The 18790-nt window shown below is 32.5% G+C and overlaps 9 protein-coding genes and 1 non-coding gene across 10 annotated transcripts, besides 3 other annotated features; 3 read left to right on the top strand and 7 right to left on the bottom strand.

Annotated features, from left to right (window-relative positions):
- Nucleotides 1-493: 493 nt before the first annotated feature.
- On the bottom strand, nucleotides 494-1296 carry TVAGG3_1007110 (uncharacterized protein; the record flags this gene model as incomplete). The annotated part of the gene is made up of 1 exon (XM_001298465.1): nucleotides 784-1296. The coding sequence occupies one exon, from the start codon at nucleotides 1294-1296 to the stop codon at nucleotides 784-786; it is 513 nt and encodes a 170-aa protein (XP_001298466.1).
- A 55-nt stretch (nucleotides 1297-1351) lies between these two features.
- Nucleotides 1352-1431, bottom strand: TVAGG3_1007100. Its single transcript has one exon. It is a non-coding gene; the product is annotated as a tRNA-Leu (tRNA).
- Nucleotides 1432-1532: 101 nt separating this feature from the next.
- On the top strand, nucleotides 1533-2646 carry TVAGG3_1007090 (proteasome regulatory particle assembly; the record flags this gene model as incomplete). The annotated part of the gene is made up of 1 exon (XM_001298464.1): nucleotides 1590-2183. The coding sequence occupies one exon, from the start codon at nucleotides 1590-1592 to the stop codon at nucleotides 2181-2183; it is 594 nt and encodes a 197-aa protein (XP_001298465.1).
- A 260-nt stretch (nucleotides 2647-2906) lies between these two features.
- TVAGG3_1007080 (RNA-binding domain, RBD family-containing protein) lies at nucleotides 2907-3827 on the bottom strand (the record flags this gene model as incomplete). Its single annotated transcript, XM_001298463.1, has 1 exon — nucleotides 2907-3827. One exon carries the CDS (start codon nucleotides 3825-3827, stop codon nucleotides 2907-2909), a length of 921 nt encoding a protein of 306 aa, XP_001298464.1.
- Nucleotides 3828-3990: 163 nt separating this feature from the next.
- Nucleotides 3991-4028: a mobile genetic element.
- Nucleotides 4029-5365: 1337 nt separating this feature from the next.
- Nucleotides 5366-5403: a mobile genetic element.
- A 108-nt stretch (nucleotides 5404-5511) lies between these two features.
- Nucleotides 5512-7066, top strand: TVAGG3_1007050 (protein ubiquitination; the record flags this gene model as incomplete). The annotated part of the gene is made up of 1 exon (XM_001308645.2): nucleotides 5541-7025. One exon carries the CDS (start codon nucleotides 5541-5543, stop codon nucleotides 7023-7025), a length of 1485 nt encoding a protein of 494 aa, XP_001308646.1.
- Nucleotides 7067-7133: 67 nt separating this feature from the next.
- On the bottom strand, nucleotides 7134-8885 carry TVAGG3_1007040 (uncharacterized protein; the record flags this gene model as incomplete). Its single annotated transcript, XM_001308644.1, has 1 exon — nucleotides 7134-8885. The coding sequence occupies one exon, from the start codon at nucleotides 8883-8885 to the stop codon at nucleotides 7134-7136; it is 1752 nt and encodes a 583-aa protein (XP_001308645.1).
- A 445-nt stretch (nucleotides 8886-9330) lies between these two features.
- On the bottom strand, nucleotides 9331-10168 carry TVAGG3_1007030 (nuclear distribution protein NUDE family; the record flags this gene model as incomplete). The annotated part of the gene is made up of 1 exon (XM_001308643.2): nucleotides 9528-10153. A coding segment is annotated over one exon (626 nt), but the record flags the coding sequence as incomplete, so codon positions are not given.
- Nucleotides 10169-10251: 83 nt separating this feature from the next.
- Nucleotides 10252-10983, bottom strand: TVAGG3_1007020 (SNARE motif, subgroup Qc domain-containing protein; the record flags this gene model as incomplete). The annotated part of the gene is made up of 1 exon (XM_001308642.1): nucleotides 10308-10976. One exon carries the CDS (start codon nucleotides 10974-10976, stop codon nucleotides 10308-10310), a length of 669 nt encoding a protein of 222 aa, XP_001308643.1.
- A 391-nt stretch (nucleotides 10984-11374) lies between these two features.
- On the top strand, nucleotides 11375-13801 carry TVAGG3_1007010 (regulation of vacuole fusion, non-autophagic; the record flags this gene model as incomplete). Its single annotated transcript, XM_001308641.1, has 1 exon — nucleotides 11375-13801. The coding sequence occupies one exon, from the start codon at nucleotides 11375-11377 to the stop codon at nucleotides 13799-13801; it is 2427 nt and encodes an 808-aa protein (XP_001308642.1).
- A 220-nt stretch (nucleotides 13802-14021) lies between these two features.
- Nucleotides 14022-14147: a mobile genetic element.
- A 260-nt stretch (nucleotides 14148-14407) lies between these two features.
- On the bottom strand, nucleotides 14408-17329 carry TVAGG3_1006990 (leucine-rich repeats (6 copies)-containing protein; the record flags this gene model as incomplete). Its single annotated transcript, XM_001308640.1, has 1 exon — nucleotides 14408-17329. The coding sequence occupies one exon, from the start codon at nucleotides 17327-17329 to the stop codon at nucleotides 14408-14410; it is 2922 nt and encodes a 973-aa protein (XP_001308641.1).
- Between the last annotated feature and the right edge of the window lie 1461 nt (nucleotides 17330-18790).

The following is an 18790-nucleotide window of genomic DNA, read 5'->3' as shown; positions in this document are numbered from 1 at the left end:
AAGATAATTCGAAATCATTTTAACTTTTATTGAAATGATACATGCAATAGTCTGCCCGAACAAAATAAAACTTATTACAATACGAACGTTCGAAACTTAAGCAAGAAAAACTTTTTTGGGAATTACAGGCGTGATGTGTTTTCTTGTTGTGAAGTAAAGTTGACCAAATTTGCATAACTTTTCCTGCAAATTTGCACAAATTAATAACATCATATACTCTAATAATATATGGAATCTTATGGAAATACCCAGGGCCAAAGTCGAGATATGAGATGATTGAAAATCAAAAATTGAAATGTATTCATATTTCTCATGTAAAATCCATTTGCATGAGGAACTCTGACTAAAAAACCAAAAATCTATAAACATATTAGAAATCTCCAATATATCAAAAGTAGATGACAATGTTTAACTAAATAATCTTAATATATTTATACATCATGCCCTGTACAATACATCAAGATATCAACTATTCTCTAAATATCTATGCGAGCTCAATTCAAAAAAATAAAAAATATTCTTTATAAAAACAAACAAAATTATTAATAAAAACGATATGAGCATCTTAAAAATGCCAGAAATTCCATAAATTGTAGAGTCTCAAAAATTCTGAATAAAAAGCTGAAGATTACAATCATAACAATCAGAAAAATAACGATATGTATACATATGTAATGTAATCCGCGTCTTGTCGAAGCCATTAGAAGGAAATGTAATTTTCATTTTGTATTTCTTTAAAAAACAGGAAAGAAGAATTATATGACTAGGATGCATTTTTGCAAGTCAATTCCTTTTCTGCTTTTCCTCTTCCGTAAGCTTTTTGTTGGTTTTGAAAACGTCAAATTCGCTTTTTACGCGATGATAATGTTGCAGCTCAGCTTCAATTCGCTTGTTATCTGAAACCAATGTATTATATTGTAATTTTAATACTTCAATTTTATCAGCCATAACTTTTCTTTGTGCTTGATAATCTTGCTTAGCGGATTTAATTTTTTCCTTTTCTTCTCCAAATATTTGACCTAAAAGTATTTCTCTTTCAACGCGAGTTTGATAATATTCATCCTGAGGAGTTAATTTTTCAGTACTTGCTGAAATATAATTGCTTAGGAGGACTCTTTTGTTGCGTATCATTTCTGCATTACGTTTATCTGATTTTGCAAGTTTTTTTGACTGATAATAAAATAAATCTTGCTTTTTGCTCTTCAGTTCTTTAATTGATGAGTTTTTGGATTCATCTGAGTTGAAAAATTCATCAATATATTTCACAAAATCTGATTTATATTGAGTTACATCCATCCAGTTTTTTGGAAAAAAAAGTTTACATTATTTTTCAAAAAAAATGAAAAAGTAATGCTCACTGTGGGGTTCGAACCCACGCCCTTTCGGACTAGTGCCTAAAACTAGCGCCTTAGACCGCTCGGCCAAATGAGCTTACATTAATAATTCATCTAGAAATCTTAAGAGTAAAACAATATAAGAACTTGCTTTATTTCCTTTATTTTTCTTTGGATAATTGCTTTTTGTTCATGCTCCTGGTGATTTCTTTCTCTATTGAAATTAGTTGTTCAAACAAAATTTTTTCACAAAATATGCAAAAGAAAGAGCAACCAAATGTCGAAACTGATGAACGCACTCATCTCCACTGGGCTGCAACTCGTGGAGATGTCCGCGCAGTCCAAGAATGTCTTGAAAACGGCGATAATCCCGATAAAGCAGATGATATGGGTTGGACTCCGATGATTTCAGCAGCATCATGTGAATTTGTCCAAGTTGTTGCTGCATTACTAGAAGCTGGAGCTAATCCTGCCCTCAAAACTAAACAAGGAAGAGATGCATTTTTCTATGCTGTTTCAAGATGCAACTCTCCAATGACAGATTTATTTATAATTCACGACTACACTAACTACAAGCCAGATAAGTATGGCTCAAATTGCATTCACAGAGCAATCGTCAATCCAAAGTGCACGCCGGAGTTCTTACAGATGCTTTACAACAACGATGCACCTTTCAAGGATGCTGATGCAGAAGGAAACACTCCAATGCACTTAGCATGCTATGAAAACCGTGTTGAATTGATTAAATGGTTAAAGGACGTTGCTGGATTAAGTATGGAATATCCTCTTAACCAAGACAAGAAAGCACCAAAAGATCTGATTTCAAATCAGCCAGAATTTAAGATATAAAATAATTAAATGTTTATTTTTCTCTAGTAGATATACAATAATAATATTTATCGCCCAGGAATTTAAGGCCTATTTTCTAGGTCCAAATAGACAACTTTAAAAAAAAAATTGTCAATGAATAAAAAGTATCTAAGAAATTGCTACATCAGTTATGTGGTAATTAAATTCGATGATTTTGAGGATCGTAAATAGATCAAATTATCGATTATAAGAAAATGTAAAAAAGTTGATTCATAATTTGTAAGAATAAGTGAGTGAACGGTAAGGTAATATAAAATCGGTTGCAACTTCATCGAAAAAGTTCGACAAAAACGTAAATTACTGCTAAAACGAAAGCAGATGTAAAAACGTATCTAAGAGCTGTAGTACATTCACTATGTCCATCATCAATGCTTGCAAGATCTTCTGTGTTAGCATTTATTTCTTCATCTTTCAATATAAGAGGAGAATTTGCATCCTCTGCTTTATCAATCACTTCAGAACTTTCCAAAAGATATAAAATACCGACTTTTTCCGAAATCCTTCAGGATTGAGATTGATCTGCTAATGATCAGTAGCTTATTTATTAGCCTCTTGTCCCATTCTCCAATCAACTTGGATTGAAATTAATTGATTTAGGAATTCATTTAGAATTTAAACTAGAAATGACTTTTATTCAAATAGTTATTGAAATATAAATATAGTTTACAAACAAATAAAACACAAAAATCAACGTTAAAGTAATTAATTTGGATTTGCTGATTTTTCATTTTCTTTGATCAGTTTATCTAAGTCTTGTATATCAGTAAGCAATTTCGGAGTGATATCATCGTTATATTTAAGTGCTGCCAAGAAATTTTTCATTTTTCTCTTCAAAATATCTTTCATTTCATCTACTAGAATGCCTTTTATATTTATATTCTTCTTTAATGTATTATCATCTTTATGAATCTCAGATTCTTGATTTTGCTGCCAAATGCCCCTATTTTTCTCAATTTCTTGCTCGATTGCATGAATTGCATCAGGGTTTGGAGGTTTAGCAAACTCAACTCTAAGGCACTTATTTCCAAGCAGTTTTTGGGCTTTTTTGACAGCATGATAAGCATCGACTAATTTTGCGTATTCAATGAATGCAACATTATTTTCTTTGTCCTCTTCTATAGCGCATATTCTGCCAAAGAGTTTAAAAACTTTGTAAATTCGAGAAATTGAATTGAAAGACGATTCTAATCCAGCAACAAATACAATAAATCTCTCTTTGCTCACAAGAGTTCCATTTGTTGAACTAAGAATTTCGGCAAGTATGTCTTCTTTTAATTGATCTGTAATTCCTTCTGGAGTAACATAGACAATTTGGGTGGACCAGCCTGGCTTTGGTTTTCTTCTCTTTAATGTATCATCTAGAATGGAATCATTGGCGTTTTCGGGATTTTGATTTTCATATTTTTGTTCAAAAATCTTAAATATTTCTTCAGAAGCAGTTTCACCTACAACCGTTTCAATATTTTTTAAAATTGTTTCATTTGAGTTTTTCCTACGAAATAATGAATTGACATAATCGATTAAAATGTGGGAATTAATGTTTGAAATTTCGTTCGTTGTTAGAATTTCGGAAACAGATGATTCTATGTTAATATTTTTAGTTGAATCTTCCCCAGAATCCATGAAAATGAAAAATAAACTAAAATTGTCAAATTTTTCATCTAACCATTGTATATTGATCATTCACATAGCATTAATCGTTTTAATTCAAGGAAGATACGCTATTATTTCCATTGTAATTAATCAAATTGATTTCAATCATTTTCCATTTTGTATGTGGGGAAAATGTTGTAAACAGAAATTCATCAAAAGTGACACCTCAGAAAAGCTAAAATATTGAATTTTTGGAACTTTTGATAGAGCACGTTTTTAAATATTAATTAAAGTAAATGTATATTTTGTAAAGATTCTTTTTAATAAAAAATAAAATTTTGAAGAAGAACACAAAATCTTCTGAAAAATAATATCACATAAACTCATATTATTTTCTAATATATAACTATTTTATATAAAAATCAAATTCAATGATCTTAAAAGCGAAGGATAAACCTCAAAATTTACGAATATAATGAGTGGGAATATAATGCTTATCTATCATAAAACCATATGAGATATCAATTTTTGCTTTACGCCTAATTTTTGACGACAATTAGCAAAAAATGTTAAATGTTAACACTCAGTCCATTTGAATATGAAAAATAAAATTGACTTTGATTAAATGTTTTTATTTATCATGCAATTCTTCTTGCGACCAAAGATTTGAATAAAAGTTCAAAAAATAAGATAGCTTAAAAAATAATATACGGTAGTGTTTACTAATAGATGAATAGTATATAAATTCTATTAAAATGGATTTGATCCAAAAAAAATATAAAACCAAAAATAATTGTTATAATTTAAATGAAGAAGTAATTTAAAACGATTTTATTTATGATCAAATTTTATATATATTTTTGGATCAAATCCATTTTAATAGAATTTATATACTATTCATTGAATAGTATATAAATTCTATTAAAATGGATTTGATCCAAAAATATATATAAAATTTGATCATAATAAAATCGTTTTAAATTACTTCTTCATTTAAATTATAACAATTATTTTTGGTTTTATATTTTTTTGGATCAAATCCATTTTAATAGAATTTATATACTATTCATCTATTAGTAAACACTACCGTATATTATTTTTTAAGCTATCTTATTTTTTGAACTTTTATTCAAATCTTTGGTCGCAAGAAGAATTGCATGATAAATAAAAACATTTAATCAAAGTCAATTTTATTTTTCATATTCAAATGGACTGAGTGTTAACATTTAACATTTTTTGCTAATTGTCGTCAAAAATTAGGCGTAAAGCAAAAATTGATATCTCATATGGTTTTATGATAGATAAGCATTATATTCCCACTCATTATATTCGTAAATTTTGAGGTTTATCCTTCGCTTTTAAGATCATTGAATTTGATTTTTATATAAAATAGTTATATATTAGAAAATAATATGAGTTTATGTGATATTATTTTTCAGAAGATTTTGTGTTCTTCTTCAAAATTTTATTTTTTATTAAAAAGAATCTTTACAAAATATACATTTACTTTAATTAATATTTAAAAACGTGCTCTATCAAAAGTTCCAAAAATTCAATATTTTAGCTTTTCTGAGGTGTCACTTTTGATGAATTTCTGTTTACAACACAATCATCACCATGGCATCATATTTGATTTAAATAGCATTTTTGAAAAATTCGGAATTTTTATGTAAACATAAGAATTATCAATTTTCTAATGCTTGCTTGAATCAGGATTTTCCGAAAGAAGTTTGTCATTTTATTATGGAGACTAAGAAGGAGCATTACCTCAATCTGATGAAGCTATACGGGGTCTATTGCGATATATTCGATGAAATATATAAGCTCAAGACATCCGATAAAGAAGAAATCGAAAAATTGTACAATAATGTCAAAAATAACCTGATCAATACAAAAATTTGCACTCCAGATCGTATAATAAATGCAATAACACAGGCTGCATGTATTAATCACCGCTACATGAATTCTTATTTAGATCTTGCCCATTTGATAATTGAAGAATTCCATCAAGACAATAAAGATTTACTTTATTATAAAGATCAACTGGAAGCAATTTTCCAAGAAAAACCAATATTGAAAGTTATTATGAATGATGACAAATGTACATTCATTTCACTCATTGAAAGTGAAGATTTTCATGATGAAATATTCATGGTTCCTAGTGTTTATCCTGCTTACTATGAAAGTATTTTGACTTATCTTGATGTTTGCTGCTTTTATGGTTCTGTTCACTGTTTCAAACTTTTAAGAACTAAATACAACTCACAAATTAGAATAGAATCTCTTGAACTCGCGTTTTTGGGAGGAAATCCAGATATTATCAGTGAATGCTTAAAAGTTATCAGACCAAACAGGCATTGCATGGTAAATGCAATCATGTCACATAATATCGATTTTGTCACATATCTGCGAAATGAATTTGAAATTGAAATTAGAATATCAATATGTGCATACTATAAAAATCTTCGTGCATTTTTAGTATACTTAGATCAAACAAATGACATTAACACTTGCTTTATTTATTCTCCACTTTTCCAAATTCAATCGCTATGCGAATATCTTCTTTCGCAAGGTGTTGATTTTCGTTCAAAGGATGAAGCTCGTTCGGCCCTCTTGAATGCATTAGGGTCCAATAGGTTAGAACTTGTTAATTTACTTATTTCGCTTGGAATAGATATCAATGCTAAAAACACGTTTGGTGAAACACCTTTTTTATTCGCGGTTGGACACAGTAGTATTGATATTATTAAATTGCTAATTGCACATGGCGTGGATATTAATGCGAAAAATGAATTTGACTTTTATCCAATTCATGCGGCAGTTCGTAGGCAGAGTACAGAAATTGTTGAACTTTTAATTTTACATGGTGCAAATATTAATGTGAAAAATCGACCTGATTTTTATCCAATACATGAAGCTGTTTTAATGGATAATAAGGATATGGTAAGACTTCTCATTTCGCACGGCGCAGATGTAAATCAAAAAAATGATAAGGGAATAACTCCTGTTTATTTTGCAATAATGAAAGATAATAAAGAAATGACAGAACTTTTGATATCTAATGGGGCAGATATTAATATTAAAAACAACAATGGAAAAACTGCTCTTGACTCTATATGCGATTATGGACATCATAAAATAAAAGATTTCCTACTCTCCAAAGGAGCAGTCCATAGCGAGAGATGGCTTGAATTACATCAGCCTCTAAGAAAATGCCTGCTAATATGATATATTTTAATATTGATAGTTAATTAAAGTTTGCTTCCATCATTTATAACAATACAACAAATATATATTTCTTTATATATACATAACAAAAAAAAAATATTAAAATTATTAAAATTCACCTTTGACTTCAAAAGATCTTGTATATTTTGGAATAACAAGTCTTGGAGCAGGAACTAGTTCCTGTGCAATTGCAGCTCCAGCTTTCATTGTCAATACAGCAGTCACATTATCCGCGTGAATTTCCTGTAAATACTGAGCCACGTTTTTCTTTTTTTCTGTTGCTTCTATTGCGCATTTTAGGGCGTTGTCTGCAGCCATGAATGGATATGAGTAGCAGACTTCTATTGGATTGATATTAATCTTCAAATGTTCGTCATCATCATCAGGAATCAATTCTGGAGATTGGGAAATTTGAGGAGCTGGTGTTAAGTCTAAAAGAGCGACCATTGACTTCAGATTTTGAGGAACTCTTGAGTCATCAACAATAATCTCTGGTGGAGGAGCTGCTGGCTTGGTATCGCTCATCTTTGCAAGGATTGAAGCAACATTAATTTTAGTTTCAACTTTTTGATCGTCTGGATCTTGGTTTTGAAGGATTTGGATCGGTCTGTTCTCATATTTAGAGGCATCAATATCTTGATAGTGCAATTCGAGTTCATCTTCGGAATAATATTCATCAATAACTGTTTTTTGTCTAAGAACTGGAATATTTTCTCCATTTTCACCCACTTCGAGAACAACTTCTTCAACAACCTTTTCTACAGGATTTGTATGTCTTCTTCTTGCTGGCCGATTTAATATTTGTTCCATGAACTCAAGATCGTTTTCTTCGTCCGTTGTAAAGTCGACTGTTTTAGCCACTTTCTTTTTACCCTTCTTTCCTTTCTTACGGCTGAGTTTAGAAGAAGATGTTGATTTAATTGAGTCAAGAGTGACAGGCGCTGTATTCCTCCTCTTCTTCTTGCCACGCCTTGACTTTTTAGGTGTTGGCGCTGGTGATGGATCTGTTGTTTTCGGAGCTTTTTTGGTAACTTTCTTGATTGTCTTTTTAATTGTCTTTTTCTTGCCTTTTTTGGCAGGTTTCTTCGTAGGAGTCTTTGATTCTGTTGTTTCTGGTTCTTCCTTAGTAATATCTTTCGATTTTGTCTTTACAACAGTAATAATATTCTTTTTAGTTTTGACAACTTTCTTCTTTCCCTTTTTAACCTTTTTAATTATAACTGGCTCTGGCTCAGGAACTTCTTCTTTCTTTGGTGCCTTCTTTTTAGAAGCAACTTTCTTAATAATAACTTTTTTATGTATGATTTTCTTAGCTGGTCGTTTCCTTTTGACCTTTTTCTTGATAATTATGGGCTCTGGTTCTGGCTCTGGCTCAACAGGTTTCGTTGGTTTCTTTTTTGATTTTTTAATTACAATAGTTTTTTGAATAACTTTCTTTCCGTTCTTTGTTGCTGTTTTTGTAGTGATATTTTTGATTTTACCATCAGTTGGTATGGGGATATCTTCATTTGTAATTTTACCTTTCTTTTTCACAATAATTTTTTGAGTTTTCTTTTTTGTTGGTTTTGTTTCTTCCTTCTCCTCTTTCGTTTCTGGTTCTATTGTATTGGCTGCAGTTTTCGCAGATTTTTTCGACGATTTTAAACGAGAAGATGACTTTTTTGGTGTTAGAATACTGTCAACAGTAACTGGTGCGCTGTTTGCAACTGAATGCGATGGAGATCTTGATGATCTCCTTCTTTTTTTAATTCTTGATGTGGCTGATGAAGGAGCATAATTATTTGCTAATGCGTCATCGTCTGAGGATGTCACTGGAGTTGATTTTCTCGAAGAGTGACTTTTGGATGCCTTAGGCGGCATTCCCTTTCAAACGGCTAAATTTGTCAAATCATGCTATTGGTCAAAATTCTATGACTTGGAATGAGTGTGCGAAAACAATTGGTTTTCAGATTTCCGTTGAACAACCTGCTTTTCAAAAATAGTCAGCAATCAAATTGAATCTACGCTACTTCAAACTTGACATTAAAAAAGTGGTTTTATCTGAACGTATCAAACACGTTATAGTTCCATTATTATCTCTAAATTCTGTATTTCTTTCCCTAAAAGAACATCAATTACGAGTTTGAAAGACTCTTAGATTCAATTTCACCCCAGATGAGATTCACATTAGTGATGTATTTCAATTTGTCTGTAACAAGATAGAATAGAATCTTTTCAATATTGAATAAAATCTCATTTCACAAAAATTAACCGAATTGGTATGTTATTCAAATAGTCGAAAATGTGTTGGAATTAATTAGCATAGATAGATTTATATAAACAGAACAAAAAATAAGATAAAACAAAATTAGTACGTGAAATCATTTGAGTTGTGATTTTGCTTGTGAGAATTGGTGGAATCTGTTTGTAGATGACTGGAGAACGTCAATCTGAAGTTTTTTACTCTTGATCACTGAATCTTTAAAGGATTGTGGTTTGTTACTATCCTGAACCAATTCTATTTCATATTTTAACTGATCTATTTTGGATTTAACTTTGTAAAGAGTTGAAAAAATTTCATTCTTAAAGTTAACGGATTCGCCGTGAGGAGTTGCTGGAAGAGATTGTACCTGCTTAAGCAAAACTTGTAATTTTGCGGATTCTGAATTAGGCGACTTCGTTTTCATATTCAGATTAAAGCGAATGTCAAGATGAGAGTTTGATTTTGATGGTTCTGGAAGAACATATTGTAAAAGAATTGCATCAAGTTCGTCTTCTGATCCAAGAATTTCGTCAAGTTTAGATTTTAATATTTTTATTTTATTACGCATTAATATATTTTTTCTTAATTGTTGACCCAATTCTGCTTGTATTTTTGTATTAAGTTCTTTTAAATCGTTTTTATCTCTTCGAAGCTGCCTTAATGTAATTAATGATTGTGAAACTGCATTTAATTCACTTGCAAGTGTTTGTGCTTTACTATTTAACTGAGCGTCTACCGCCATGTTAGATGAATTTTGTGCAGATAAATTTAAACGGAGAATTGTTATATCGTGTTTAAGGATTTCATTTTCATTTTGTAGTTCATTGATACGATCTTGTAGAGCACGCATAGCATTTACCGCAGAATCCATATTATCTGATGACATTACCTCTAAAAAATATATAAAAGTGACAAATTTCAAATTTCTTCTATTGAAGGAAATCTTGTTGACGATGTACTTTCATCAGAAGCTGCTTTGAATGTCATAGTATGAATCTAATTCGTAACAAAAATTATAAAATAAAACATAAGTTTAGGAATCAAATTACAATAAAAAGTAATATTATAAACACAACAGATAAAATTGCAACAAGCATGGTTGGCGTTTTACCTTCTATTTCCATTAATTTTTTAATTTCAGAAGTAACCTTTTTCATTGCTTCGTCAGCATTAGTAACATCATCATCTAATGTGGAAATAAGATTTTGTTGGTCATTTAACTCATCAAAAATCTGATTCGCGAGTTGCTTTGAAAGAGTTGCAGAATAATGAAGATCTTCGATTTGATCTTTCTTAATGATGTCTGTTAATGATTGTTGCCCATCCGTATTGCTAAATGTTTGAGGTCCAGAGTAAGATACAGTTTTATTTAAAGTATTTCGTCTGTTATTTTGTGTTTGAACTTCTTGTTCAATTCTTATAAGTTCATCGAGATTAACTTTAATATATTGTTCTCTTTGAAGTAAAGTTGTTTCGGTAATATTATAATCACCCATGTGTTTTCTAACAGCTTCTATTGATTCGGCAATATCTGAAAGTGAAGTTCTAATTACCTTAATATCATCGAGCATTTGCACACCGATGTTATTAAATATATCAATATTTCCACCACGTTTATCATTCAGCATATCTTCACGGTTAGATAAGTTCTTTTTGAGTTTTGACATATTGTAATTTATCTCCTGTTGAAGAATAGGAACAGGATCCATAATTTTGAAATTTTCAAAAAAATTGTCAAATTTATCTCACTGATGGAATTTGCAGTATTGACTCATTAGATATACAAGATACCAACAAATTGATTCCCACATCCAAAAAAACGATTTCCACAAGAATAAGAATAAAATATCAAGATAAGTATAAGTTTTCAACATTGCATGTCCAACATCTGCCTTAAGACGCTAAAGTTTAGTCGCTTGTACAGTAAAAATAGTTCAAGAAGACGAAATTAGATTCAATAGAAAATTGGTAAATGGCAATATTATTATTTTTTGAGATAATTTGTTTTATTTGATATTTTTAGCTACAAACTCGTAAAGTCTTAAAAATTTCGTCTATCCTCTCTTTTTTTTAGAAGGAAAAAAATTTTTGGAAATAAAAAAAAATGATGGATTTAGATTATAAAGAGGTGTGTAATTTAGATGAAATAGAAAACATCTATAAAAACACACAGCAATTACAGGATCTTTCCATGTGGTGGGAAACTATTTGGGGATATATTCCTATTACTGACAGATTTAGTCAGGGTTATGACAAATACGCTGGCGGTACAAAAGGTCGTCTTATTGCATACTATCCAGCCGACAATTCTCGTAAAGTTATTCTTTATGATCACAAATTTAATCAAGTTAATGACATTTATTTACCAGACAAACTAAATAACGCTTTCATTCATGTTACAGTTGATGACAGAGTTGTTGTTCTTCTTCAAACAAGTCAAACAACGTGTATTGTTTATAAAAATGGAAGAAAACTTTCTACAGTCTCATTCGATTTAGCAGCTGATGTCCGTGCCTGTGATTTTTGGGATAATGGCTGCATATTCTGCACAAGATCGAACAAAATATGCTATCTCGAAAATTTCACAAAACTCCATCACTTACAAGAGACTCCCACTGACATTTTCAAAATCATTGCTATCCCTCCTAACTATACAGAGAATAACGAGCCAATATTCTTCGCTTACGGCTTAGAACAATATTTATACGTCGGAAACTCAGAGAGACTCAAACAATTACCAATTGCGTCAACAATTATGGAATGCTGCTTGAATTCCGACTACTCTTTCCTTGCAATTCTCTACGCAACCGGAGAAATGATGATTGTCAAAAGCGATCTTAGCGATGTCTGGGCAAGAGTTCAAGTTAACGATGCAGAAGACACTGTTTTCAACATGACATGGTTCGGTGACTTAATTTTGATTACTCATACAGATGACGTCACTATTTGCTCTCAATACGGCGTAGATGACATCAGAACTTGTTCGGCCACGCCGTTAGTGTTCGCTGACGATACAACGGCCCTTATTTTTGAACCTGGACAGTTAACAGTCGGAACTTTCATTCCACAAGAGTTTAGAGATGCAACACGTAAGACAGACCCATCTCCAGCGTATACCCTCATTCAGGCCTTCGTAGAAAAGAGCGGAAGAGTAATTGATGAAATGCAAGTCAAGAGAACACTCGAAACTGCTATTAATTCATGCATTACGGCATCTTATTATACTTACGATATAAAACTACAGAAAACTTTCGTTTCTGCCGCTGCATTTGGTTTATCATTTTGCGAAAACCGCCAAAGCTACGATTTAATGGCATGTGTCAAGTCTCTCAGAATTATGAATGCCATAAAGGACACTCTCAATATCATAATGCCCACCAAAAACGTTTCTGACACAAATCCCGTTATTCTTCCCATGAAATTTGCCAATCTTGGCATGTTCGACATTGCAGCCGAGGTTGCAGATTTCCTTGGTGTCGATTGTCCCCAAATCATGACGGAATGGTGCTGCGTGATTATGAACGCTTATGCAGACAGCGACGACAACGCTTTCCAGCTTATCGAGAAGCGGAAGTCAGAGCAACTCTTTAATGCAGCCGATATAGCCAGATGTGCAGCTCAACTCAATAGACAAAGATTATCTGTCAGAATTGCGGCTTTAGAGACATATCCGGCCAAGCTTGTCAATTTCTATGTTCAGAACCAGGACTGGGAAGGTGCCTTGTCCACTGCTCTTCGTTCCTGCGACACTTGCAGATTTTACAACGTAATACTCCGCGCAATCCAAGAAGCTGGCAAAGAATTCGTCCAAACATTTATTTTACAGAACCCCGAAGCAATTTCCGTCATCGAATCCCTTGCTGAATGTAATCCTAAAAAAGATAATCCTTCTTTCAGCGACGAAGTCCTCGCCAGCATCTACAGGAACGTATCCGAGCAGAACATGAACCTCATCTTCAGGAAACAAACACTAATTCTCGGTGGTGCACAAGGTTTGGAGACAATTAACATGTCCAAACAATTATTTAAAGCCAAAAATAAAGAAGAGAATACATCTTTAGGCAAGAACGCAATAGAGTTCACAAGCAACGCAATTCTCTACAGAGAAGCATCAGAGACAGCCACCAACAAATACGGCAGTAAATACGGAATCACTCCAGAAATGCCTATCAACAAAATCATCGAAATTCTCCTCGATGAATCGATTGTTGAAGCACTAACTTTTGCAAAAGAAGACGCAAAGATGGATGACAAACGAGCCAGGATCATTATTGCTAGGGCAGTTGTTAACAAGGGAAAGGACTCAATGCTCGGCTACATGGCTAAATCATTCCCAGACCAGAGAGCATTTATTGTTGCCATGTTGATTGCAAGGAACAAAAGAGCGCAGGCAGAAATATTTATTAACTCAATTCCAGAAGAAAAAGCTCGTGAAGAGATGATGAATAAGTATAAAGAAAAAGCTTATAATGTTTCTGAATTGGGCAGTTCAAATATTTGTCCAAATGTACTCATTAAAACTGCATTGTTTTGATTCTCTTTCGTAATTCAAATAAAAAAAATAATTAATTTTGTTTTAAAATGATAATGAAAATGTAATGATAATTTTGCCTCAAAATCGCGATTGAAAAGGCATTGAATTTGGTTTGGCGAATTATTAAGCGCTTCTGCTTAAATTTTGTGGCAATTTGACATTTCCTGATCTCAGAATATCATCCAACATAAATATTTCCATGTCATTTAAAGATTACCTTTAAGGGTGCTCTTTCGTCCCTATAGCAAGGCTTTCGATTAAGATTTTTAATGTTAATTTTCAATGACGATTCATGACAGTTGTCAAATTTTTAATTAAGGTCAGATGGGCGTAAGTGCAGTCTTAATCTATGGCAACTTTTAACGTCACAATATATTCTCAGTGAGAATCTCACTTAAAAATATACTAAATTAATTTAATATATATTACGTTTAAAGCAACATGATAAATGAGTCATATTATTAACTAAAAATTTATCATGTCGAGAAAAACAAAAATGTGAGATATGAATGAGGCTTCCGTTTTTTGATGGGAAAAAACATATTTTTAGCAACAAAATGGGGATATAAATCAGAAGAAGAGTCAGATTAGAATTATTTAATAATATCACCAAATTCCGAGATGTTGTGTTGAACAGAGAAGAAGAATTGTGAATGAGTTATGGAATTTTCCAATTGGTTTTGGAAGTTTATCTTGATCGGTTTGAATTCTAATCATATCATTACATAAATTAAATGGAATATAATAAGTCTCTGCACCACAAAAGATGTTTGACGGATATGATTCAGAAACGATCGCTTTAGCTCCAGACTCAAACGACGATGAGAAGTTGGAGAAGTCTCTCTCACCGCAGTAGAAAATCAAGTTTACAGCAGTCTTTGTGAAAGCAGATGATCCAATGTATGTTACTCCTGAATTTACTTTCAGGACACGGCAGACATTAGAACCGTAGAATGAGAAGTTTCCAATGTGCTCAGCCATAGCGGGGACATTCTTGATCATGCTGCAGTTCATGAATGACTTGTCGCCGATGTATACAACAGACTGAGGGATCGTGAACGAGAGCTTGAAGCAGTTCATGAACGCGTAATCAGATATCGTTTCGATGTTCATGTTTATACTTATGCTCTCGAGAGACTTGCATCCTGAGAAAAGACCTTCTGGAATTGTGTAGCACTCTCGACTCGACGATGCTGTCGACATCAGTTTCTTCGATGTTGACTCGAGATCACCCTTGATATGACGAATTCCAACTGACTTCAGATTCACGCAGTTCTTGAATGCGTAAGATGATAAATAGACATCACACTCGAGGGAGAATGTCTCTATCTGCTTATCGGCAAATGCATATGAATCGATTCGAGATATCGTTGTTCCAGAGCCGATGTTGAAATATTTCAGTCTGAATGATGCAAATGCGTTGCTACTGATCGAGATGATTGAGAGATTCGGTCCTATGTTGACGGTCGTTATCGATGTCGCTCCTCCGAAGCAGGAAGATGTTATATTGACGAATGAGTCTGGAACAGTATAATTAGTCAGGGACGTGCATCCTGCAAATGCAGTCTCGCTTATCGTGGACATTCTCGAGTTAGACTCGAAAGATATGTTTGTCAGCGAGACGCAGTTCTTAAACGCATTAGCTCTTATTGCTGTGCAGTTTGCTGGTATGTTGATTGTCGACAATTTCACGCAGTTTGAGAATATGCTTTCTCCGAGTGCATTCAGAGCGCAGAACCTTCCGAAAGAGAAAGTCGTCAGCGATGTGCAGTCAGCGAATATAGATTCGTAGTCCAAGTCCGCCATCGCGAAGTCAGGGAATGTGATGATGGCAAGTTTCGTGCATCCTTCAAATGCGCTCTTCTGGACTGTCTCAAGAGACATGGGGAGGTCGATACGGAAGAGAGATGTGCACGAGTAGAATGTCCCTTCTTCAATTATCCGAAGATTGCATCCATCCTCAAATGTGAGATCCTTCAACTTAGAGCATCCCCAGAATGCGTTGGAACCAATAACATATATGTTCTTGTATATAAATGCAGATGTTTTACCTCCTGGACAGCAAACGAGCTTCTCTTTGTTTATCGTGTAAACAATGCCATCGTTGCTCGAATAATTCTTGTTCTCAGATGAGACGTTGATCGAAGTTAGTGATGAGCAGTAACCAATAGACGAAGGATCGAATGTTGTGACAGATGCAGGAATCTCGATACTAGGTAGAACTATACATGATCTGAATATCCCTCCTCCTAACACTTTCAAATTGATATCTTTTGAAAAATTAACAATCTTTAATTTCCAACAACCTTTGAATGCATTCACACCAATGAAGTTTAATGATGATGGAAATGAAATCGACTCAATTGCCGAATTTTCAAACGCCAATTCATCAATATAATTCAACATTGATCCTTCTTCTATCAAAAAATTTGTTAAGGAAAATGTTCCTGAGAAACAGAAGCTAGTAATTTTTTCTACTGATTTTGGAAGTTGAAAATTGTTTAATTTATTACAATCTCCAAATATTCGATTTTGCGAAAAGTCTATAGAACATTCAGGATGGAATGTAATACATTCTATTTGTTTACATTGGTAAAATGCAAGATAATCAAGTGACTGAAGATTTTTCCCAAAATGAATTTCTTTAATCTGACTTTCTTGAAAACAGCTTTGGGAAATTGTTTTTGGTCCATCTCCATTAAATTCAATGTATTGTAAGTTTGACGAATAAAAACAGTATGTTCCTAGAGATATTACGGATGATGGAATTCTGATTGATGTAAAATTGATGGAAAAGAATGCGTAAGATCCGATAGATAGCAATCCCTCGTTTAGTTCAACATTTGTGAGTTTGGTGCAGTTGTTGAAACAATATTCTCCAATCGAAGTACAAAGAGGATTCAAAGTAACAGATGTTATACCTCCAATGCACGCAATTGCAGTTCTGAATCCTTTAGAGTAAACAATACCACCGTCACAGTCAAAGTATGGACTCGATGTATCAGCATTGATACTTGTCAATTGAGTGCATGATTGGAAAATCGTCTTCCCGAAGCTAACTACATAATAAGGTATAGTGAATGCTGTTGTTGATGGCGATATGTATATGAAACTAGTTCCATTCTTCAAAATAAGTGTTGCTGGATATATAACATCATATTCAGGATTCTCTGGATCGATTTCGATCAACTCTATATTTGGTGCACCTGAGAATGCATCAGTATCGATATTGACTAACGAAGGTGGAATATAGATCTTTTTTAAACTTGAGACTTGACTGAATAGATATGACGATACTTTTGTGCAACCTGAAGGAAATTTGAAGTTCGTAATATTTGTTCTGTAAAATGCATAAGATCCAATAAAAATAAGTTCAGTACCTTCTTCGAATTCAATTGTATTTAATCTTGTATCAATTCTAAAAGCATCAGAATTAATAGTTTTGACATTTTTAGATAAAAATATGCATTCTATTTTTGCTGAATACCCCCATCCATTAACAATTGTTACTTTACAGCCTTTGTCCATGTAAATTTTATTGATATTAGATGATGTAATAAAACCACTGCCAATAGATGTTATATTATTCGAAATATTCAAAGTTTCAAGTTTGCTTTCGGTAAATGCATTTGGTCCAATAATAGTTGTTTCTGGTGAAAAACTAAATATTGTTTTCTGTGGTGGTAATCTAATAAGATGATTTTTCCCTTTGAAATATAATGCACCATAATCATCAAGTTCTAAATAATCATTCCCATTTGGGAAATAAAAATTTTTGAATGCAAAGCAATAATATGTATCTCGACCAGTTATTGTTTGTAATGTTGAAGGAAGATAAAGATCTACTAGAATTGAAAAGGAATAAAGTGGGTTTGAGTCAAATGCTGTACAACCTTCTCCAATATGTATAATTTTGATGGAATTTCTGTCGCAGTTTTGTGTTAATTCTGTAGTTGTGAGAGTTCCAGTTCCTTCGACAAATAATGTAGTTTGTTGAGTTCTGAATGAGAAACACAAAGATATTTGAAATAAAGTAAATATTATTTTTCATTTCAAATTCAAATTAAATGAAGTATTGAGAAAAATCGATTGTTTCACATTATTGTACATATATAGAAGATTGATAGTCTTTATATATATTGTATAACACTGAGATATTTGCATATAACATTCTGATATTCATTTAAAAAAATAGTTTCAATTGAATTTATTTGAAAATATCATTCAAAATTCTCAAAGAAAAAAAATTTTTTTGAATGAATCAGAATTGCTAATTTCCGAATGTAATGCTTATGAGAAATTTTATCTACTTGGATTTAGACTTGAAAATTATCAAGAAATTTTATCTGCCAGAATTGCCACCTTAGAGACATATCCTGCCAAGATTGACAATTTCTATGTTCAGAACCAGGACTAGAAAGATGCCTTGTCCACTGCTCTTCATTCCTGCGACACTTGCAGATTTTTCAGCGTATTAATCCGCGTAATCTAAGAAGCCGGTAAAGAATTGGTCCAAACATTTATTTTACAGAATTCCGAAGCACTTTTCGTCATTGAATTCTTTGCATAGTGTAGACGGAAAAAGAAAATCCGGTCACATAAATCATCTAAACCCACCTTGATGTATCAATTGTTGTAGCATGAAGTGGATTCAATAGCTCTTTCAATTTTTGCTAGTGTTGTCAAATAATTGAGAGAAACGTTATTGCTCATAAGCCTCATTTAGCAAGCAGAGAATTGTCGATTCATCGTTTTGCCCTAATGGGCTATGTTAAACAAATTTCGTTCATCTGTAGGTAAAAATAATCGATGCTAAAACTACCGTTCGTAACACTCTCAATTTTGTATCGTTACGGGCGGGAGCGCCCGTGAATTTTGCCGATTTCAAAATAAATAAACTTTACATTTGTAAACTGTTTACATTTGTAAACGCTTTACAACACGTAAAGTCCTCAAATTTGAGAGTGTTAATGTCAAAATTTCGTGTTA

The sequence above is a fragment of the Trichomonas vaginalis genome, chromosome I (genome assembly GCF_026262505.1).
Source record: "Trichomonas vaginalis G3 chromosome I, whole genome shotgun sequence".
NCBI lineage: Eukaryota > Parabasalia > Trichomonadida > Trichomonadidae > Trichomonas > Trichomonas vaginalis.
This window is presented reverse-complemented; position numbering and strand designations above follow the sequence as displayed.